The sequence below is a fragment of the Dipodomys spectabilis genome, unplaced genomic scaffold (assembly GCF_019054845.1).
Source record: "Dipodomys spectabilis isolate Male_0828 unplaced genomic scaffold, ASM1905484v1 ptg000108l, whole genome shotgun sequence".
NCBI lineage: Eukaryota > Metazoa > Chordata > Mammalia > Rodentia > Heteromyidae > Dipodomys > Dipodomys spectabilis.
Genome location: NW_024870785.1, coordinates 11,131,915 through 11,155,413, shown reverse-complemented (window position 1 = coordinate 11,155,413; position 23,499 = coordinate 11,131,915). Strand labels below are relative to the sequence as shown.

Genomic DNA, 23,499 nt, shown 5'->3' with positions numbered 1-23,499 from the left:
GAGGAATTGAACCCAGGACCTCATGCATGCAAGGCAAGCACTCTACCACTGAGCCAACTTCCCAGCACCTAAAGGTACTCTTCATGGCCCTGTATAGAACATTGTTTTTTCCTTCTGGAAATTAAAATCTCAATATACTTAACCATTTCTGATTGGTACAGATTAGTTAAAATACACTAAACCACTTAACTTTTAGGACATTTAATCTAAGGAAACTTCATTGAAAAAAAGTTATGAGTCAGGTAAGGTTATTTAAAATTATCAAGCTAGAGGCTTTCTGAGTGCCATTACGATTTAATTTTGCTATCCATTTACTTCATTTATCGGGGGGGAAAATAATATTTTAAGAGGGAATTATTCAGTTAAACTATGGCCAGTTTCTTTCTTTTTTTGGGGGGGGGGTGCAGTCGTGGGGCCTGAACTCTGGGCCTGGGCGCTGTCCCTCAGCTCTTCAGCTCAAGGCTAGCGCCCTACCACTTGAGCCACAGCGCCACTTCCGGCTTTTTTCTTTTTGCTTATGTGGTGCTGAGGAATCTAACCCAGGGCCTCAGGCATGCAAGGCAAGTGCTCTAACCACTTGAGCCACAGCACCACTTTCCGTTTTCTGGTGGTTTACTGGAGATAAGAGACTTACGGATTTTCCTGCTCAGGCTGGTTTTGAACCTTGATCCTCAGATCTCAGCCTCTTGAGTAGCTAGGATAACAGGTTGAGCCACCAGTGCCCAGCTGGATGTCTTTTTAAAGAAATTATGATCCTAGATTTTTTTTTAATTTTTTTTTTTTGGGGGGGGGGTCCGGTTGTGGGGCCTGAACTCTGGGCCTGGGCGCTGTCTCTCAGCTCTTCAGCTCAAGGCTAGCGCTCTACCACTTGAGCCACAGCACCACTTCCGACTTTTTTTTTTCTTTTTACTTATGTGGTGCTGAGGAATCGAACCCAGGGCCTCAGGCATGCAAGGCAAGCGCTCTACCACTGAGCCACCTTCCCAGCCCCTATGTCCAGTTTCTGTTGTTGCAGAGTACCCTTAGAATGATCAGATCGTGGGACCCTGTCCATCTTTTCTCTCTGGAAAACATCTTCCTCTCCTTTGTTTCTGGTGCAGTGGGCCAGATGGAAAATATATCACCTGGGCAGATCATCGATGAGCCCATTCGTCCAGTCAACATTCCCAGGAAGGAAAAGGATTTCCAAGGAATGCTGGAGTACAAGAAGGAGGACGAGCAGAAGCTGGTTAAGAACCTGATTCTCGGCAAGTATTCTCTATATGGAATGAAATACTTTTCTGGTCCGTGTGTCTATGGTGGGAAAAACTTAGTCACTCAAGTGTCTTTCTTTTTTCCTTTTTAAAAATTTGTTTTCATTTTTGAGAAGAGGATCTTACTATATTGACCAGGCTAGTCTTCAACCACGAGGCTCACATTATCCTTCCCTCTCTGCCATGGACTATAGGTCTGTGCTACCATGCTTGCCTAGCATTGCTTCAGTCATCATTATGTACTGTGCATTAGTGTGTGCTAACATCCTTTAAGGCCAGAGAATAGGGGAAAGTTGAGGGAGGGGATACTGTTTGTCGTCTTTTTGAAACAGGGTCTTATTAGGTAATAATCCAAGCTCACCTTGAATTTATAATCTTCTTGACTCTGCGTCCTGCGTGCTGGGATTAAAGGCTTGGGGCCAGTAAGCCTTGTTGTGGTAGTTATTGGGTTTGGGTTTTTTTTATTGCTGGTTTAATTTCTATTTTTATAACAATCACTGTGCCTCTGAACGATGCTACTCACTCACCCAGAAAGATTTTGAAAAAGTGTTCATTTTTATAATTGTTGAAAAAGACAAGTAGAAACCAAACCCTAGAAAGAGCAGCCTGGCCTGGCCTTATCAAGGACTTTTCTAGAAACCTTTCAAAAGGACTCTAATGTATAACCACCACTCTAGCCCATTAAGGTTCCTACTTTCTGATTTCTGCTTTTCCTTCTTTCCTTAGAAAGGCTTATGATGAATTGTGGACAGTAGTTGATAATGGGGAAGAAAGAAAGGAGTTAAGGGAGAAATTCCAGTGAATGAAGGGATGGATGGGACAAGTGGGCATAAGGAAGATCATAGCGGGACCTACGGTGGAGGGGGCTGGGGGGGTTGCTGGCTCCATGAGACTTTTCCTGGGTGATAAATGAGGAGAGGTGCAAACACGTGAGAGCTGCAAGCCAAAAGCCTCTCCTCAGCCTCTGCACGCCTTTCCTCCCCCCAGGTGCTAGATGACAGTATCGTGATGGGCAATTACGCCTAATTTAACATGCCTCGGTTCATGGCATTAAACTCTGTGCTGGGTACGGAACAGACATGCTGCAGGTTCAACGTGATCTTTATTTAGCAAGAACAGGGAGCTGATGGTTAACCAGGGAGGAAAGAGGAAAGGCGGACATATCGCTTTGGACAGAGGGCAAAGAAGCAAGGGAACTAGTTGCACTGATAGCTGAGGAAAGAACAGAGAGGCAGAAAAATAGTGCATGCAGGGGTACTGGGTAGGAGCATGCCAGGTATGTTCAGCCAACTACGAGAAGACCCATTAGAACCAAGAGAGCTGAGGCTAGGGGAGATCACAGAAAACATGGTAAGGATTTCATAGTCTAGAGTTGAATGTTATAGATGAGGGAGGGAGAGGCTGCTTGAAGGAATCTCAGGACAAAACCATGTTGTTTGTGTATTTTTGCTTATTTTTGTTGTCAATCCTGGGGCTTGAACTCAAGGGTAAGGCTCTACCACTTAAGCCACAGCTCCACTTCTGGTATTCTGGTAGTTCATTGGAGATAAGAGTCTCACAGACTTTTGTGACCAGACTAGCTTTGAGCCACAATCTTCTTATCTCAGCTTCCTCAGTAGCTAGGATTACAGATGTGAGCCACTAGCGCATAACTACAAATTTTAATTTTATATACTCTAGGTAGAACCAGTACCCTATATCCTCCACCAGAGAAGCTGTTAAAATACCCTTTCTTCCATGATTTACTGTGGATGACTGAGCGGCTAGGTGACAACTGTGCCTTCCTTTCTTACAAATGCATGCCTCACAAAGCCTTGTCTTTCCTTTGCTTTTACAGAACTGAAGCCACGTGGTGTAGCAGTCAACTTGATCCCAGGGCTGCCAGCGTATATCTTGTTCATGTGTGTGCGACACGCCGACTACCTGAACGATGATCAGAAAGTGAGGTCATTGCTCACATCAACAATCAACAGCATCAAAAAAGTGTTGAAGGTCAGTTCCACAGTCTGTAGAGAGGGACTCATTATTCCCTAGACTTGAGCAAACTTGCTAGTACTATGTGTATATATATGTGTGTGTATGTGTTTATATGATGTTGATGTTTAAAATGGTTGCTAAGCTCAATAATACATGGCTCATTCATATAAAAAGGGGTCTTTTAAAACACTGAAGGATTTTTTTTTTTTCTAGCTTGTCATTGGTGGCACACACTTGTAATCCTAGCCACTATCAGGATCAAGAGTTTGATGCCAGCCCAGGCAGAAAACTCCATAAGATTCTTATTGTCCATGAAAAAAATTGTTCAGTTCAGTTCAGCTTTTTGCTGAACTGAAGGAGTGGCTCAAGTGGTACAGTGCCAGGTGTGAGTGAGTGCAAGTCTAGCATTCAAGCCCTGGTACTGCCACGTTTTCTTCCAACTTAAATTGCTGCTTAGATGACATGGTCCAGTACTTTGATTGAATTCCCAAATTAAAAAAAAAAAAAAAAAGCATTCTGAAGATCTTAAAAGAAAAACAACAAAAAACACGTTTCCAACTTTTTTCTTGTTATTCTCCAAGTCATCTCATCATTTTTCCTGTTCCCAGAAATGCTGTTTCCATGTGAGAAGCAACACTCAGGTGCTCATGGGAAAAGAATACTCAGAAAAGCCAGCAGCATTACATAACTGAGCAGAAAGCTCCCCACAGCACAGGAGTCACCAAGTCCCCCTGTCCCCTCTTCCCCAGACTCCAGGAAAAACAAGCAACAGCTAACATCATACTTAGTTTTAACTCATTGTCTGCCGTTGGTATTTGACCTTCTAATGATCTATTCTGAACATTTTGTTTTTTTGTTTTTTGTTTTTGCCAGTCCTGGGGCTTGAACTCAGGGCCTGGGCACTGTCCTTCTGGGCACTGAGCTTCTTTTGCTCAAGGCTAGCACTCTACCATTTGAGCCACAGCACCACTTCTGGCCTTTCTGTTTATGTGGTACTGAGGAATTGAACCCAGGGCTTAATGCATGCTAGGCAAGCACGCTACCACTAAGCCACATTCCTGATGATCTATTCTGAATGAGAATATATACAGTGAAGATGAGTGCATAGTTAACATGCCCAGTGGACTCTCTCAAATCCAAATGTCTTTTCATGAACCTAAAAAACTATATAGCAAAATATACATAACATAAACTTCACCATTTGAGCCTTTTTTTTAAGTGTGGAGTCGCATGCATTAAGTATTTTGCCGTGTTACACAGCCATCACCACGTCCACCTGCAGACCTATCTCCCCCTCCCCACCTGACACTCTGCACCCCGAAGCTTCACTCTTCCCAGGCCCTCCCTCCCTCTACCCCCTGTCATGAACTTCTAACACATGCCAAGTCTCAATGTCTGCTGGACAGTTTCCTGTGTAGTTACTTTCCACTATGATTACTCAAGGGAGGGTTGGGTTTGTTTGTTTTTTTGCTTGTTTGTTTGTTTTCTGCTTGTGGGGCTTGAACTCGGGGCTTGGGCACTGTCCCTGCTCTCGCTCTTCAGCTCAAGGTGAGCACTCTACTGCTTGAGCCATGGCACCACTTCTGGTTTTCTAGTGGTTTACTGGAGATAAAAGTCTCTTGGACTTTCCTGCCTGGGCTGGCTTTGAACCGTAATCCTCAGATCTCAGCCTCCTGAGTAGCTAGGATTACAGGTATGAGCCACTGGTGCCTGGCTGCTTGTTTTGGTTTTTGAGATAGGGTCTTACTAGACGAGACTGGGCTAGAACTCATAATCATCCTGCCTCAGCCTCCTGAGCACTAGCATTATAGCTATACATCACAATATTCCAACTCATAAATATCTTTTCTGAAGTAATATTGTCTCATTTTAATGGGGCTCCATGTGGAAAGAAAACACATTTGTCCTCAGCTCTGAGAAACACTCCCCATGCCTCAGGCACAGCTGTCCCTCCCTCCCACCGTGGCCCATTCTGATAAAGAGCCAGGTCCCCCCCACACACAGAGCACTCCCCACCCCCGCCCTACCCACATGCCCCGTACAGGAGCGCCACACACCACCCACCTCTGGCTCCCAGCTCAGAAATGTTATGTTGTGGATATTTTAAATCCAAGCTGGGTTTCAGTGCTTCAAATTCTTTGTCCTATTGTTTATTATAAAATGTATAATTCTACTTATGCTTTTAACTTTTTCTACATAAAGGGGCAATTTAGTGTGGGAAAATGGGTAAACTTTAATATCTCTGTGTCTGTCTCTCTGTGTCTGTTTCTCTCTGTTTCTTCTCTCTCCCACATCTCTTTCTTTCTCTTCTCTTTCTCCTTCCCTTTCTCCCTTTCTGCATGTGTCTCTCTCTCTGTCTCTCTGTCTCTGTCTCTGTCTGTCTGTCTCCCTTTCTGTTTCTCTCTTTTTCTCCTCTCCTCTTCTTTCTTATTTGAATTCAGGGCTACCACTTGGGGCCATGATCCCAGACTTTTTTTTTTTTTTTTGCTGGTGCTGGGGCTTGAACTCAGGGCCTGGGTGCTGTCCCTGAGCCTCTTTGTGTTTAAGGCTGGTGCAGTAGCACTTGAGCCACAGTGTCACTTCTGGCTTTTTCTGAGTAGTTTAATGGAGCTAAGGGTCTCAGACTTTCCTGCCCCAGCTGGATTCAAATCACAATCCTCAGATCTCAGCATCCTGAGTACTAGCCATTTTTTTCTTTAGGTTTTTCAGAAAAGAACGGGGACCCCAGACTCAGATCCTTGTACCTATGGCCTCCCACCCATTTAGGACTGCAGACATATACCCACACACCCAGCCTATTTCAATAGGATCTTGCTGACTTTTTCCCAAGGCTGGCTTCAAAGTGCATTCCTCCCAATCTCCTCCAGAGTAACTGGGGTTTCAGGTGTGAGCTTCCATGCCCCACTCATGGGAACACTTTTCTTTCCTTTTTTTTTTTTGTGGGTCATGGGGCCTGGACTCTGGGCCTGGGCCCTGTCCTTCAGCTCTTCAGCTCAAGACTATCACTCTACCACTAGAACCACAGTGCCACTTCTGGCTTTTTCTGCTTCTATGGTGCTGAAGAATCGAACCCAAGGGCCTCATGCATGCAAGGCAAGAGCTCTACCACTGAGCCACCTTCCCAGCCCAGGGGAACACTTTTCTGATGGCAAGAAAAATAGCAAAGAGCCAGTGAAGCTGGTGGTGAAGTTTGATGTAAGATCGCAATGTGATTTATTTTTAAAAATAGTTTTCAGGGCTGGGAATGTGGCTTAGTGGTAGAATGCTTGTCTAGCATGCATGAAGCCCTGGGTTCTGGGTTCAATTTCTCAGTACCATATAAACAGAAAAAGCCACAAGTGGTGCTTTTGCTCAAGTGGTAGAGTGAGTGCTAGCCTTGGGTGAAAAGAAGCTTAGGGACAGTACCCAGGCCCTGAGTTCAAGCCCCAGGACTAGCAAAAAAAAAAAAATGCTTATAATGGTCAGAAAGAAATGAACCTTTTGATATCTGTTGCATTTTGGGTTTGTTGTTTTCCACCCTCCCCACCCCCAGGTTGTTATTTCTCTAAGGAAAAAGCAAATTTAGACATTTTCTCTCTTTCAGAAAAGAGGTGATGATTTTGAAACTGTCTCCTTCTGGCTCTCTAACACATGCCGGTTTCTGCACTGTTTGAAGCAGTACAGTGGAGAAGAGGTGAGAAACCTTGATTATAAAAGTGGCAAGCTGTCCTTTCTCTGGCCTTTATGTGGAAAATTAGTAAATCAAAAAATGTGTGACCATGTGTTGATTTTACAGCCCAAGTTCAGAGTCAGTGGCAGCCTGGAAAGTCAGGTCGTTGGCATTGGTTATCTACAAGCAAATAAACGAGTAACTAGTTTCTTCCCTCTTAGATTTTCATATATTATGAAAAAACAGAGCAAAAATAAAATACACATCAGTCAATGAATACTTATCAGAAATTAAAATTTGTGTCACTATCAAAGTGGTCTGTCTAGAACTAATATTAAACTATTGAACTTTGCAGAAATTAATCAGTTTTGACTCACCATCATTAAAAATGATCAAACTTAAGATATAATCAAAGATCATGTGTTCAAAAATTTGGATTACTTTTGTCTGTAGTGATGTTGTGTTCATTGGTTGTTTGATAGACTTCAGCACGTTAAACCATGTAAACTATTACTATTAAATAAGGGCTGCTTAATATGAATCTGACAGCATTTATTATATATTAAGTTATTAAACTTTCACAACATCTTCAGAAAATATGAATAAATCCCAGTTTATAGAAACTGAAGTTCAGGTGGTGGGAATGTGGCTTAGTGGTTGCCTAGTATGCATGAAGCCCTGGATTCGATTCCTCAGCACCACATACACAGAAAAATCAGAAGTGGTGCTATGGCTCAAGTGGTAGAGTGCTAGCCTTGAGTAAAAAAGAAGCTTAATGACAGTGCTGACCCTGAGTTCAAGCCCCAGGACTGGCCAAAGAAAAAAGAAAGAAAACAAAAGAAAAGAAACTGAAGTTCAGTGGGGCTCATCAATTTGTCCAACTCCTCTCAGCCTTTCTCGGTTTACAATCTCAACAAGCCTGGGGTCCTTACTGGCCTCCATGCCTCCCTATCCTTTCTGGAGAGACTTGGCAGAGAAGCTGCTCGGCAGTTTCTGACACAGAGGTAGAGAACCATCCTGACAAAGGTGGAGAAATAAGAGAGTAAGCTCCATCAGCACCTGCGTTTAGGCCTGGTCCTTAGGGTAGGACACAAGGAGGAAACAAGCCGTTGTTTTTATCAGGTATCTGTCAAAGCAAAATGACTGCAAAGAAGTAACTGCCTGTCCATTGAAGAAGATCCTGTCCTAAGCTCTGACTGAAAGTCATGCTGTGGATCTCATGAGATATCAATAAAGAAATGCTCATTTAGTTACCAGTGTATAGAGGCTGGTCTATTCAACATCATGCCTGCCCCTCTGGGTACAATGCTTATTTAATAGGACTGTGCTGAATGGGCCGACATTAAGAGAGTAGTACTTGAGATCATTGTGTTGGCAGGAAACTCGCTCTTTCATGAATTAAACACTCATTGTTTTTCTTAAGTTAAAGTTTCCTAATTTGTTTTATCAACATTGTGATGGGAAAGGCTTAGCTCTAGGTTGCTTAGGTATGTGTGTGAAGTGAAAACTAGTAAGAAGTGCTAAACTATACTAATTTTTTAAAATAAAAGAGCAAGCTGGGCGCTGTTGGCTCACGCCTGTAATCCTAGCTACTCAGGAGGCTGAGATCTGAGGATCGCGGTTCAAAGCCAGCCCGGGCAGGAGAGACCGTGAGACTCCTATCTCCAATAAACCACCAGAAAACCGGAAGTGGCGCTGTAGCTCAAGTGGTAGAGCGCTCGCCTTGAGCTGAAGAGCTGAGGGACAGCGCCCAGGCCCAGAGTTCAAGCCCCACGACCGACAAAAAAAATAAAATAAAATAAAATAAAAGAGCAAATAAGAAGTGCTAATATAAATTAATAAAATAAGGGAGGAAAAGAAACAAGTAAAACACATTAATAAGAATGTATTTTTTAAAATTGTTGGCCATGGGGCTTAAACTCAGGACCTGGGTGCTGTCCCTGAGCTCTTTTAAAAAAAAAAAAAAAAACTGCAGAGCTTTTGCATGGCAAAGTACATAGCTAGCAAGATCAATAGAAAGCCCACAGACAGGGAGAAGATCTTCACTAGCCATACAACGGACAGGGCCTCATATCTAAAATATACTTAGAACTCAAAAAATTAAGTCACCCAAAAGCAAATCCTCAAACAACTGCCCCATTAATAAGTGGGTTAAAGACTTCAAGAGAAACTTCTCTGAAGAAGAAATAAGAATGGCCAGTAGACAGATGAAGAAATGCTCAACTTCTCTGGCCATAAAAGAAATGCAAAGATTCTACCTCACCCTAGTTAGAATGGCTATAATCAAGAAATCTAATAACAACAGATGCTGGAGGGGGTGTGGCCAAAATAAAAAAAGAATGTATTTTTTTTTTAAACACAAAAAAAGGAAAAAAAAAAACAAGTAAATAGAAAAGGGAGATGATAGAAGCTAACAAACACCAGCATGTGGGAATGATTTTCATGTCACTGACTGGGCAGGGTGGGGTGGGATGAAGATGGATCCTGGGTGGGAAAGAAAAGGAACATGAAGATGCTCAGAAAGCTGGAGTTTGTCAAACCAGATAGAAACGACCCCTGACTTCCTGTTTCATTATCTTCGCTTTTTGACTTCAGGGCTTCATGAAGCATAACACATCTCGCCAGAATGAACACTGCCTCACCAATTTTGACCTGGCTGAGTATCGGCAAGTGCTGAGTGACTTGGCCATTCAGATTTACCAACAGCTGGTGCGGGTGTTAGAAAACATCCTTCAGCCAATGATCGGTAAGGCTAGAGTGTTGGTGAACTCCACAGCCTATCTCACGCCCCCATCCATGAATGGATGGACTGTGGAAATGTCCTGGGGTATATTTTCATAGAATATAAAATAGTAAGATGCAGGCTGAAAATCAACTGAGTAACCTCTGAACCCCAACCATGGTACCTGAAATGCAACAGAAATCACTGCTTCTGTACTCTGGAAACAGTAGCATCGGGTTCCAATAATTAATGCTTCTCTCTTAAGATCAGATTATGTCTAATACCCTGCAACAGACATTATTCCTGGCCCAATTTTCAAAAACACGTTAAACTTTAAACTAGCACACTACTCCCCAGTGCTTCCCAGGGGCCCATCTAAGACCCCAAAGTCTGGAGAGGGCTTGTACACTACCTCACAGTCTATGGCAAGAAGGCTGGGAAGCGCCATGCCAACAAGAGCAAGTGTGTCTCAGACACTCCCTGCTGAAAATATTACAGGCCATCTGACTGAAGGTAGTGACTTCTCATTGGCTGAGTAGCTGAGGTGTGTGTTTGTAATTTTTTGTTGTTGTTGTTGGTCATGGGGCCTGAACTCTGGGCCTGGGCTCTGTCCCTCACCTCTTCAGCTCAAGGCTAGAGTTCTACCACTTGAGCCACGGCACCACTTCCGGCTTTTTCTGCTTATGTGGTGCTGAGGAATTGAACCCCAGGGTCTCATGCATGCAAGGCAAACACTCTACTACTGAGCCACCTTCGCAGCCCGTGTGTTTGTATTTAGGTAGCTTCAGCTAGGTGTGTGATTGGTTGCTTGGCCCTCTCTATGTGTGCTTACTCAGGTGTTCATTCATATTTTACACTAGCTCTATAACTATGGAATGTGTAGCATGAGTAAATAGCAATCAGGGACCTTGTACGAATTGCAGGCTGCTAATTTTGATGGTGGGAAATGGTCATTTTTTTCAAGTTACCAGACATCATTATCTTCAGGCAAATTATCAGCAGTTTTGTAAAGCTACTCCAGCTTCCCATATTTTCCACATTTCTACTTCTTCGCTTCCTCTAGAAGGGCTCAGAGTTTTCAATTTTTCATAGGCTCACAGTTGACCAGCTGGAAGCATAAAAAACTAAGAAGCCATTCGAGATGGCTATGATTTGTCCACTTGTCCCCTAAAGGCCATGAATTGAAAGCAATCCATCATCCAAAGCATAGGAGGTATCACAGAAGCAAAGGGCAGCCCATCTTCCTTCTACTTTGATCTGTTTTTAATTAGCTGAACAAGAAGCTGACCACTAAACTGCCTCCATCTCAGTTACATAACAGCAACGTTAACCAAAGTTTGGGAGTCAGTATGAGGTCTGTAAGAGTTGAGTTTAGTACAAGGAGATATTAAGGAGAACCGGACTTGTTCCTTGCTTCTGAAGGGCTCTAGGCAGGAAATGAACATCTCAGAAGGGTTCTTTTCTTTTCGTGTGTGTGCTGGTACGAGGGCTTGAACTCAGGCCCTGGGCACTGTCACTTATCTTTTTCACATAAGTCTGGCTGGCTCTTTAACGCTTGAGCCGGTATTCTCCACTTCCAGCACTTTGGTGGTTAATTGGAGATACGAGTCTCACATACTTTCCTTCCCAGGCTGGTTTCAAACCACAATCCTCAGATCTGTCTCCTCAGTAACCAGGATTGTACCCAGCTCAGAAGCTTTCTAAGGGAAGCTGAGCATACTCCCCTGGGAAACTGAGGCAAGCCCAAAATCTAACTGCTGTGGGAAACCTAAAATAATGAAGGTTTCCAATCCCACACCTCTTTGTGTGTGTGTGTGTGTGTGTGTGTGTGTGTGTGTGTGTGTGTATACACTTGTGCATGCACATGAGCGCCTGTGGGGTATGTGGACATATATCTGGGTACCAGAGACATTTCCCTCTAAATCTTTTCTAACACTTGAAATTCTCCTGCAGTGTCCGGCATGCTGGAGCATGAGACGATTCAGGGTGTGTCCGGGGTGAAGCCCACGGGACTCAGGAAGCGAACCTCCAGCATTGCTGATGAAGGCACGTACACACTGGACTCCATACTCCGACAGCTCAACTCCTTCCACTCAGTCATGTGTCAGCACGGTATGGACCCAGAACTTATCAAGCAGGTGGCCAAGCAAATGTTCTACATCGTGGGGGCCGTCACCCTGAACAACCTCCTCCTGCGCAAAGACATGTGCTCCTGGAGTAAAGGCATGCAGATCAGGTGAGCCTGGACAGCCTGTGGTCTCTGCCCATCTAGCCTGCCAGGTGGTGCCTTCATATTGGTTCCCAGCAGCAAAGGAAGAGCTGTTTGTGGAGCCACTTCCCCTTGCCTGGCTGTCACACTGCAGGTGGGTGGGGCCTGTCAACAGATCTTTCCCACTGTGACTGGAAGCATCACTCCCCTGCAAAGCCAACTTGTTCGAAGGAATGGAGAGATAATATAACCCTACAGAACATAGCTACTTCTTCTCCTATCATGTATTTTTCCATCACGCAATAAGAAATATTTACATTATAATGAAGAAACTGGTGCCTGATTGCTTTTAGAAATGTACTTTGGCAGAGCAAGGTGCTAGCGATTCATCAGACTGAGACGTGAAGATTGTGGTTCAAAACCAATCTGGACAGGTTATTGAGACACTTAGCTCCAGTTGACCACCAAAAACCCAGACGTAGAGATGTGGCTCAAGTGGTAGAACATCAGCCTTTAGTAAACTAGCGAAGGGAGAGAGCACCCAGGCCCTGACTCAGTACTGGGACCAAAAAAAAAGAAAGCTTGAGCATGGTGCATCTGATAGGGGATCTGGTTGGGAGTTTGCCTTAAGGAAGAGAGAGTACATGAGAATTATTGACTCTCACCCAGCAAAAGGAAGCTATCTTGTAAGAGAGTCAGGAAAGCAATTTCTGGTCAAACATCTAGTGATGACAGAACCACATTATATATTCTATTTTGTGCATTAGCAAGTTTCGTAACTTTTCCTGTGCTGACTCTGTTCCATTTTCTGTTTGAGACAATTATCTTCTCTTGTCATTTAAATCTTACATAATAATGATTCTAAACCTCGTGATGATAATGCTAAATTTTAAAGCACAGCTGATTAGATGTAAGAAAATTGAACAGAAATATTGCCTGTCACTTTAATTGACAAAGCCACACATACAAAATTAAAGACATTTATGACAGCATTCAGTAAATTTAAATTTTCTCTCTTGTTCTCTCTTCTCTCTCTTTCCCCTTCGGTGTAGGTACAACGTCAGTCAACTGGAGGAATGGTTACGTGACAAGAATCTGATGAACAGCGGGGCCAAAGAGACCCTAGAGCCTCTCATTCAGGCTGCTCAGCTTCTGCAAGTGAAGAAGAAAACAGATGATGATGCAGAAGCCATCTGCTCCATGTGTAATGCTCTAACCACTGCCCAGGTACAGCAGCTTCCTGGGCAGGGAGGGAGGAAAATGGCAGTCAGACCTCCCCTAGACGAGTACATTGCTGCCCTTGCCTCTGTGCTGACTTCATCCAGACAGAGAAGGGGTATGTCCATATAGATGTGGAAGGAAGGAGGCATCTCTAGTCACCCTTAAGCCAATACCAAGTGTCTATATACAATAGTCTGCAAAAATGTTCCAGACACTGGGATACAATCCAGAACAAAACGCCCTATCCTCATGGAGCTTAGACTCCATAAAATTATCTTTGATATTGTCATATTCTTTGGTAAGTAAATGGTTCCTGAGATTTCTTTCCTGTTTTTCGTTTTGTTTTGCTTTGCTTTTGGTGTCAGTCCTGGGGCTTGAACTCAGGGTCTTGGTACTTTCCTTGAGATTTTTTGTTCAAGGCCTAGCACTCTCCACTTAGGCCATAACTCTACTTCTGCCTTTTTTTTTTTAAATGTAATTGAAGATAAGAGTCTCACAGACTCTTCTGCCGAGGCTGGATTTGAACCAAGATCCTCAGATAGGAGCCTTTTGCATAGCTATAATTAGAGGCATGAGTCACCAAATCCCAGCTCAGTGTGTTTTCTAGTATATCAAAACAAAAAACAAAAAAAAACCTTGAATCATTTCATGTCTTCCAGATTGTCAAAGTGTTGAATTTGTACACTCCAGTTAACGAGTTTGAAGAAAGAGTGTCTGTATCATTCATTCGTACTATACAGGTAAGAGCGTTTTTTTCCTTTTGCTTCAACAACCACCTTCTAAGTGAAACTTTCACAATGTTATTGATAATATAGTTTTCTTTTATTATATTGTCTTCCTTAAAGATAGGTGCTCTGCTACTCTTTTGATCATTGTATTTTTTTTTTTGGATAATAGTTTATTGATCAAATTAATGAAGAGATTTTAAAACAGAAACGAACATGTTTCATGAGGAAAAAAAAATGGTAGAAAAAATTGGTAGGAATTTTGGTAGCCAAAAGAAAAACCTTTGTAGATTCAAAGCACTGATGCCTGTTTATCTTTTTGCTTCCATCTTCTCAGGTGCGTTTGCGAGACAGGAAGGACTCTCCTCAACTGCTCATGGATGCTAAGCACATCTTTCCTGTCACCTTTCCTTTTAACCCATCTTCCCTTGCCCTAGAAACTATCCAGATTCCAGCCAGCCTGGGCCTGGGCTTCATCGCACGGGTCTGAAAGCAATGTCCAGGCAGACAGTGACAAGACATTTCTTAATGTCTGGACTTGAACCATTTTTTTTTTTTTTGTTTCCCCAGTGAGCTACTGAAAAAAATACATTTTTAAAGAGAAGTACTGATTATCTCTCAAATGAGGAGTTATTTAACTGGAAGTCTCCCTAGAATGCTTCTGTCACTTGAAAGAAAAGAGGCTTTTTTTGTATGTGTGCTGTGTTCTCATTAAGCATCCCTCATCCTCATTCAGTTTACTGAGTTTACTGCATCTGAATGAGGGAAGGAAGACAAGGAGGGGGGAAAGATAATGGGTCACCAGTTGCCAGCATGAATTTTCCACTGCATTTAAGTGGTATGACCTATGTAAATTCCACACATATATATATATATATATATATATATATATATATATATATATATATATATGAACTGTTACTAGGAAGGTACCAACCTCAACCTCCTCTGAACTGAACAGAAGAACTAAAAGGAAGTTGCCATTGAGTACATATCATTAGCAGTTTAGGAAGCAATCATGTTCGATCTGGTTGAACTGGATCCAAAAAAATCAACTGGCAATCTGTGGACTCAGTCAAGTAACTTGTGATAGACCGATAGTGGAAGAATGATGGTTTGCTATAGCATAGATGTCCGTCCACTTGTACTGTAGCTTACAGAGCATCTTAACTGGCTGCTACTTATTAACATGTAAATGGTCTTTCTATGGAGCACTATAACAATAAGCTTCTTTTATCGACTCTGTTTACAATTCAATGAGATCGGTTTTGACTGGATTATATGCAAATATCTATACACTCAGCTGCACAAGTAGCCGTCACTGGACACGTGTGACAAAATGCTTGACACTTAGGGGTAGGATTAGACAAAGTGGCCGTTGTTGACGTCATTATTTATTCAACGTGTTACGTCGTTCGTTGTCCCTGCGTGGATATGGCATCAGGATAACGGTGTTCTGTAAAGTGACTTACCTTTTTGTTTCCAGACTTTGATTCCCGCAGTGCATATATTCAGCCTTGCCGGGTTTTCTTTCTGCCTCTTCATTTATTAAGAAATGAATCTCAGTCGCTGTCTAGAAAGGATTGTCAGATTATTCATGATTCAGGTCTCAAAACTTTGATTATCCTATTAATTATGCAAAAGAAGGTATATAAGAAATATTTAGTTAAAATTCAGGTTTTTGAGGCTTTACAACTTCTAGAAATGTTCTCAGATGCCACTAGATATTTTAATTTTAAAAAAAAAAGCATCATGTTAGAAATACCTTAGGAAGAGTTATATAAGAAATATAATATTGTGGAATTTTACAGAGGATTTGGATCAGTAAGACCCAGATTCTGTAAGTCTTCATTCTGAAATTCTAATTAAATCTATTCATTTTTTTTCTAGAAAACTTGTACAAGAAATCTTTCAGGTTGTGCAAAACCTTAGCTTTCAGTAGATACTGATTTTAATTATAATAATAGACATATAATTTAACTCATAGATGGTCTATCAAAATATGACATATCTTCTTAACATATGTGCAATATTATTTATAAAAGTCAAACAGGTTCAAATCAGTGATAAATGTTGTTATTAAAAGAGGAATACTGTCTGTTAACTTATTTGAGCCTCAGTTTCCTTGTTTACAAAATGAGAGTTGAACAACTGATTTTTCTTTTTTTTTTTTTTTTCTTTTTTTTTAAATGCTGGTACTAAGGCTTGAATCCAGGGCCTGAGCACTGTCCCTTAGCTTTTTCGCTCAAGGCTGGTGCTCCACCACTTGAGCCACACCTCTAACTTTCAGCGTGTGTGTGTGTGTGTGTGTGTGTGTGTGTGTGTGTGTGTGTGTGTGTGTGGTTAATTGGAGATTTCCTTGTCTAGGCTGGCTTCAGTCAGATCCTCAGATCTCAGCCTCCTCAGTAGCTAGGAATACAAGCATGAGCAACCAGTGTCCAGCTTGAACCACTGATTCCTAAGGTCTATCCTAAGGTCTGAAATTTCCTCCTTTCAACTCTTGGCTCCTAGAGAAGAGTCCTCACTATTCTATCCTTTGTTGGGAAGACCAGCGTGGAAAGCATATCAGTTCATTTTATTACCTAATAGAATGTAAAATCACACATTTATGTTACCACCTTTCTTCAATATATGCACATGCTTTTAGAAAGTCTTACTGTAAGTGTGTTATTTGAAAATGAATCAGTTTAAGTAATTTTTCTTATATCTTGTACTGATTTATTGTTTTGGTGGAGTTTTTTGTTTTTCTCCCGTGCTGGGGATCAAACCCAGGACTTCATGCTAGGCAAATAAATGCTCTACCTACCTGCACTATACCCCTAGCCATATGTTTCATTGTAATACATTTCGTTATGTACAGGATCAACCCAAAACACTAATACTGTCTAATTCTCTCGGTTGTCCCCGGTGATCAGTGTGGCTTCCAAGAGTAGTTAATGCTTAAAACCATTTCATTAGTACTCAATATCCCCGAGTCTGTGTCCACAGGACATGGATAGGATGTTGCTAATAAATCCAGGGTGTAGGCTGACCACAGCAGTCCTGGCTAGCATATCCCACACACACCCTGGAAATTGTCCAGTCTTCAGGGTCACACCACAGCACCCACTGTCTTACTCTGGACACATGTCCAAAAGTTTCTGTGTTCTGGAACCTTCTCTCCTTCCTTCAATCTTTCTACTCTGGAGAGAACTGGAGCCATGTTCAGTACCCTGGCCAGAGCTCTCAACCCTCCTCCCTCTCCCCCCTACCCCGCAGTTCCTGCTACCCCAGGGTTCCTGCTTTGAGGCCTCCCCAGAACCCTAGGGTAGGGATCTGGATGAACGTCTCTGGTTTGCTCTTGCAAAAACATCTTTCCACCAGGGAGCCTCAGGCCGCCTGGTAAATGAATCCAGAAGCTATTCTGTTGAAGTTACACTATTCTGCCAAGCGAGTATCCTTGGGCTAGTTTGAGGATTTGTCTTCCTTCCCTCTCTCTCTTGCTCTCTCTCACCTTCTGAGTCCCTCAACCTAATCTTGTACCTGTCTCCTGTTGGCTTGCCTGTGTAGTGTGTGCACTGAAGATCATGGAGGGAGGATATTCCATTTCCAATTGCCCCATTGGCTGCCTGGGGACTTTCCTTCCAGCCAGTCTTTGCAAAGTCCCTGCTGCTCTCAGTTCTCCTCAGTACATTCTTCAACTTCTATCACTAATTGGATTGTTCGTAATTCTCTATGACATACACTGGGGATTCAAAAGAAGAGGTCTTGGAAGCAGTTGTTCTTTTTCTCTGTTTCTTGTTCCAGGGCTTGAACTTGAACCAGGGCCTCTTGCTCTGACTTGTCTTGCTTGCTCTTAGCTGGCACTCTACCACTTGAGCCACACCTCCAGTTAGGCATTTTTGCTAGTTAATTGGAGATCAGATCTCTCAGACTTTTCTGCCTCAGCTGGCTTCAAACCATGATCTTCATAATCTCAGCCTCCTGGGTACCTAGGATTATAGGCTCGAGCCACCAGGGCCAACTCCAACAGTTCTTTGATAGCCCCCTTCCGATACCCATTCGCCTTCACCACAGGCTCAACTCTTATTCTAGGAATGCAAAATGAAAAGGCCAAAGGAATTTTCCTTCCCTCTGTTTTTCTTAGGCCAAGCCTTCAATCTTCCTTAGAGCAGATCTTCCCCTCAGAGGGAATAACTCTAGAATCAAAGCTACAAAATGACTTTTGGAAGTTTTGAAAATCCCCCATGTACCTGACCCAACTTTGTGGTTCAGGAGTACAGAAATTTCCAAAGCCGTCTTATCTGATGGGAGATGGGCTTCCTGTCCGTCTTGATGATTTTCTTTACTATTCTGCCATTTCAATGGATAAATTGAGATGGACTCTTTATCGGGGAGTAATTATGTATAATGTAGATCAAGTCTTTAGGAACATAATCCCAGAGGCTGTGAAAAATACTTTGCGTTTCAGTGTCATTATTGGGGTGAGAAATTGCTTTTCTGATAAACCTAGGGACAGGGGACCAGCCACCATCCTGAGAAGTTATCCTAGGATGCTTTCTCTCTTCCTCTCCCCCCTTTCTCTTCCTACCTCCTTCCCTCCCTCCCTTTCTCTCTCTTCCTCCCTTCCTCCCTTTCTCTGTGTCTCTGCCTCTTGTCTATCTGTCTCTCTCAGTGTCTCTGTCTGTCTGTCTGTCTGTCTCTCTCTCTCTCTCTCTCTCACACACACACACACACACACACACACACACACAAAGTTACCAATTTCACAGTGTTCCTCGGAAGTCAATCAAAGGTCCCCTGGGCAATGCTGTCTACTTGGGATAAATCAGAGAGCCAAATTTAGTGACGATGGCAGTACTCCAGAGCCAGTTCATGTGCCTGGATGTGCTTCACACTGGCGCCCTTCCTGTGTTACCTCATGTCCTCCTCACAGCAGCATGGCTAGGACATAGAGCAGCTCCTTGAGGCAGTGACAGGAGTTTGCCTCCAGCACTTGTGTCTCAAGTGGAGCAGTAGCAGGTGTGGGACAGGGGACTAACTTTGAACAAGTCATGAGGTTCTGTTCTGTCTCTGGTGCCATGGGTGTCCTGGACCACTAGGAGGTGCTCTTTTACCAGAGTTGGCATTTGGTACATAGGACTAAACAAGTGGACTAGTTTCAAGTTGCCCAGTGCCAGGGTGATTTTCTTTACTGTTTGTTACCTGCTGTAACTAGGTTTGACTTTGATGGTGAATCAGACAGCCTGGGAGGCTGTTCAGAACTCTGGGTTTAGGAATTGACTTGTTAGTTGTGTGCTTGATGAACCAGAGAGACAGGAAGCAGTGGCAGCCTCTGGAGTGCAGAGGAAGGTCACTCTCCACATGCCCTTCAGGGTCCCTGTTAGAGCCACCAGTGAGCTGCAAAGCCTGCAGCCACCAGAATCCCCAGTGTGAGTCCTTCACCCTGAGCCCAGGACAGCAGGCTGTCTGAGGGCTGTTCACCAGGCAGGCCATATACAAGTCGGTGTATGCCTGGAGCTAGGAGATGTGGTGTGTGCATGCGCATTAGAGAGGCTCTGGTATTAGAGTTGCCCATGTTCATGGAAGTGCATTGTTAACTGTTCTCAGGCTGTGCTGTGAGGGCCGCCTTAACCCTATTGCTCCCTTCCCTCCTAGAGCTGCCTTAAGGTCACCAGACTTGTCCTCTCTAAGGGATCTATTGTTCTGCTTTCTCAAGGTTTTGTGAAGATTTAGATTGAGTGTGGCTTCCAACTATGAATTCCTTTCTCCTCTTCCTACATCATCTCCTCTCCCCCTCCCTGCCCCCCACAACTGTTGCTTTCTCCTCCCTTTGCTTTCTGTCATTTCCAAACAGAGATTTGGATTCTGGACAGCAACAGTCTCTTAGAGTCCACTGGCTCTGCTGACTTGGAGAAGTTCTGGGTTAGTATGTCTGGGTAACAAGTAAGGACATGAATGTATCTAGAAGTGTGGAAATGAGTTAGTGTTCATAATGCTTGAATGTCTTGTTTTTCACTAATTTCTTCTCAATAAAAGTAAAAGGTACAATTCTAAATCTTTCCCTTTAAAAGCCATTTAAGAATGTTATGTTACAATATAAAAAGTTGATAGAAGAAAGTAACTCTATAAATTCTAACCCATGGAACTATCCTAAATTTAACAAATCAACTTGGAATTACAGTAGATTTCTCAATAGGTCATGAACTAAAAAAGCACTATTTTAAATACTTTCAAAATGCATTTTCTACATTTTCATTTTATAATTTGGTCTACGTAAATATATTAGTTTAACTTCATGGACAAAATTAGATTCAGAATGTGTGAAAATGACTAACATTTCTTAGTGTTGTAATATTATTGGAAATATTTGAAAGAAAATGTTTTGTTTTTAAAGTTGAAACATGCAGAAAATGTTTTGTTTTTAAAGTTGAAACAATTTTATGCTGGTCGGTCAGTACATTTTCATGCATTCTGTGGAGCCAATGGTTTCAATTATTTTATTGTTTCTATGTGTAATAAAAATTGTAGCCTACGCTTTAGCTTCTCTTAATCACTGGAGTCAGTATTTTTTCCATCGATTGATGGCTTCTCCCCCCCTCCTCATTTAAATGTGGATATGTATTGTGATTTATGATACCTAGTTATGTATTTTTGTGGGATTCTAGAATTTGACTTTTTTTGTATCTTTGAGAAATTGAAATTGTTCTAATGATCTTGCACAGAAATGAGCTCATGACATTTAACATTGTATTTTGATTATTAACTATTTACTTGCTATGAAACACATCCCTTTGAACTAGATTGAAATTGGACATTAGAATTGGACATTGCAGGGTTTTTTTCCCCAAAAAGTCTTTTTTGTTGTTGGATCTGGAGAAAGGATTCTTTGACTCGCCCAGGAAAACATGCTATATTTAAATCTCTGAACCACTCTGAGGTGAAATACTCATCCATTGGAAAGGAAGCAGAAATACTGAGATGTGAGAGGCATTACCAACAAACTCTAGTTTTAAACCACCCATTCAAGCATATCTCCTATGACATTTATTAGAATGTAAGTAATTCACCTCATATCAACAAAAGCCTTTGGAACATGGGGTTTCACTAGATATCACTTAATGCTAAAATGAAAACCAAAACAATATCAGAATGACATTTTCTGCGCTAAATTTATAGCTGCCTAACGTTATGCTTAGTATGTCTGTCATTAGTGCTGTATTCTCCTAGCTATTATTGAGCATTGTTCAAATAAAAATATGACTATAAAGGAGTTTGTCAGTGTCTTGCAAATAAATCATATTTTAAAACAATTGGTTTTTCTGAAGACTGGTGGCGAACCAAAATATAACCTTTTCACACAATATTATCCTAAGCAGTCCCAACAATTTAAAAGTTGGCAAGTTCCCCCTCTATATTGGAAAGCACAATGGGATACCTTACTAGAAGTTTGGATGGATGGTAATTGAAGGACAGGATACTGGCTGGAAGAACCTATGAAAACCCTAAGTTGATTCAACTTGTAGAAGTGAGAGCCACAAGGCAAAAATGTGAGCAAGCGCTCCAAGGTTATGCTTGGCACAGATGAGAAAAACGGGAACTATTCAAATATTAGCAAGGCACCAGGCATTCACACCTGTAATCCTAGCTATTCAGGAGGCTCAGATCTGAGGATTGAGGTTCGAAGCCAACCCCCCGCAAAAAAGTCGATGGGACTTCTCAACCACAAAAAGCTGCAAGTGGAAGGTGCAGTTCAAGAGGTAGAACACCAGCCTTGAACACACAAGCTAAGGGACCGCCCCAGACCTTGAATTCAAACCCAAGTACTGGCACAGTAAAAATTTTAAAAAAAGAATGAATAAAAATGGAGAGTGGCCATGTAACTGTAACCCCTCTGTACAGTATCATATATATATAATATATATGTAACATATAACATATATGTGTGTGTGTGTGTGTATAAATGGAGAGTGGCTAGACATAATAGTTCCCGTGGGTTTTCAGTGTAGTGGTTATATGCCCAGAACCGCAATGCAATCTTCCCCTCTCTTTCCCGCCCCCCCCCCCCATACATTCCGGAACACCTGCGGCTTACCTGGGAGCTAGCCCGCGCGGCCTGCTGCCCTCTGAGGGCGGGCGTGGCTCCCGCCAGGTGGACCAGCTTTAGCGCGCGGCCTCGGCCAATGACAGCGCGGCCTTCCAGCCGCCTGAGCCAATCAGGTGTCTCCGTCCCCCGCCCCTCGCCGCGGGCGCTGGGAAAAGTGCGCGTCTGCTCCACAGAAAAGTTCTGGGCTTGGGAGCCGGGCGGCGGCGGCGGCGGCAGCGGCGGCGGGGCGGGAGGCGACCCGGCGAGCACCGGACCGATTCTGCGGTCCACGGGCTCCGCGTCCTTGGCCCATGGCGGTGGCCGAGCTGTACACACAGGTAAGGGGGTCCCCCCGGCCCGAGGAGGGCGCGTGGGTGAGGGGACGCCGGCTCCGCGCCACGCTGACGGGACCGGTGCCCGGGCCGCTCCCGGACACCTGGCGCGGGACTGGAGACGACGCCCGGCCACCCGGGGAGGAAGGCCGGGGCGCGGCTGCCGCCTGGGGGGGCTCCTCCAGGCCCAGAGGTCCTGCGTGCGCTCAGGTGGCCCCATCTCCCGGGCCTGACACACTTGGGCCTTCCCGCCGCCGCCACCTCAACCACACGACACCACATCCACCACCACCACACCAAACTCATCACCACCACCCAGACCCCCCTTCCCACAGACCCCCCCCACCATCTCAACCACACCCACTGCTGCTACAGCCAGACCTGCCTGTCACCACCACAGCCATCACCACCATTACCACGGCACCTGCTGCCACCACCGGACAGACCACTACTGCACTTGCCACTACTACCGTCACCACACCCGCTGTCACCAGCCACACCACCACCACCGTACCCCCAACACCCACAGGGTCTGTAATCTACCCGATCCTCATGCTCCCCTAGAAAAAAAAAAACTGGGCCCTGGTATTGATCATTGTTTTCTAGAACATTAAGTCCTGGAGACTCTGGTCAAGTTCCTGGGTTGAGTTTCCTGGGATGACAGAGATAGAGCGCACCCCTCCCTGGAGGTTGAGGGCCCCTCAGGAGCCAAGAGGGATACTGACTTTGTGTGGTGTCTCTGACAGGAGGACACACCTGAGTGAGTGTTCCTCTGACGCCTAGAGTTCCAGCCCTGACCTAGGATGGGGTGCATTCCCCACCGGGCTCCCTCTAAGATGAGCTGGGTGATGACTGGGGTAATGTATGTGTTGGTGCTTTTGGCAAAATAATTGGAGGGAGATTGTCATAAAAGCCCTTACACCCATATGTCGAAAACTTGCTGTCTCCCAATTTAAGTGGGGAAGACTAGAATCCATTCATTTTTCCCTCGCACATACATGATCTCTTAATAATTATAATTATAATGTATATATTATTATTGTACTGGGGTTTAAACTCAGGGCTTCACTCTTGTTAAGCAGGTGCTCTACCACTCTAACCTAATTTTATAAATTTTCAAAGTCCTTTTAGCTATAGATCCACTGTAAAAGATTACTATAAAACTCTTCAATGGCTTAAGCAAACTTTTTCTTCTATTTTGCTTGACTGATAATATTATAAATGCAATCCAAAGAGAACAGGATTTTCTCTCTAGTGCACTAAAAATCTCAGCTAGAATCCTAACACTGTCCAGTGTTTGAATTGCTCTTTGTTTGTGCCAGTTCTAGAGCTTGAACTGAGGGCTG

At 43.4% G+C, this 23,499-nt stretch overlaps 2 protein-coding genes and 1 long non-coding RNA gene across 6 annotated transcripts in view; 2 read left to right on the top strand and 1 right to left on the bottom strand.

The window, feature by feature from the left end:
• Nucleotides 1-14,424, top strand: part of Myo5a (myosin VA) — a 126,834-nt gene extending 112,410 nt beyond the window's left edge. For all 4 annotated transcript variants that reach the window (XM_042687448.1, XM_042687446.1, XM_042687447.1 and 1 more), the window contains 8 exons: nucleotides 1,101-1,247; nucleotides 3,091-3,245; nucleotides 6,814-6,903; nucleotides 9,475-9,625; nucleotides 11,555-11,837; nucleotides 12,863-13,037; nucleotides 13,691-13,771; nucleotides 14,094-14,424. In XM_042687448.1, coding sequence (XP_042543382.1) covers nucleotides 1,101-1,247; nucleotides 3,091-3,245; nucleotides 6,814-6,903; nucleotides 9,475-9,625; nucleotides 11,555-11,837; nucleotides 12,863-13,037; nucleotides 13,691-13,771; nucleotides 14,094-14,246 — 1,235 coding nt within the window. In that variant the 3' untranslated portion in view covers nucleotides 14,247-14,424. The remainder of the gene's footprint in view (nucleotides 1-1,100; nucleotides 1,248-3,090; nucleotides 3,246-6,813; nucleotides 6,904-9,474; nucleotides 9,626-11,554; nucleotides 11,838-12,862; nucleotides 13,038-13,690; nucleotides 13,772-14,093) is intronic.
• Nucleotides 5,663-15,938, bottom strand: LOC122114351. The gene is made up of 3 exons (XR_006148568.1): nucleotides 15,207-15,938; nucleotides 6,837-6,839; nucleotides 5,663-5,673 (listed from the first exon to the last, which is right to left on the bottom strand). It is a non-coding gene; the product is annotated as an uncharacterized LOC122114351 (long non-coding RNA).
• Nucleotides 15,939-22,077: 6,139 nt separating this feature from the next.
• Nucleotides 22,078-23,499, top strand: part of Myo5c (myosin VC) — a 60,353-nt gene continuing 58,931 nt past the window's right edge. Inside the window, 1 exon segment of the mRNA XM_042687682.1 lies at nucleotides 22,078-22,159. Within this exon segment, the coding sequence (XP_042543616.1) occupies nucleotides 22,133-22,159 (27 nt within the window). The 5' untranslated portion in view covers nucleotides 22,078-22,132.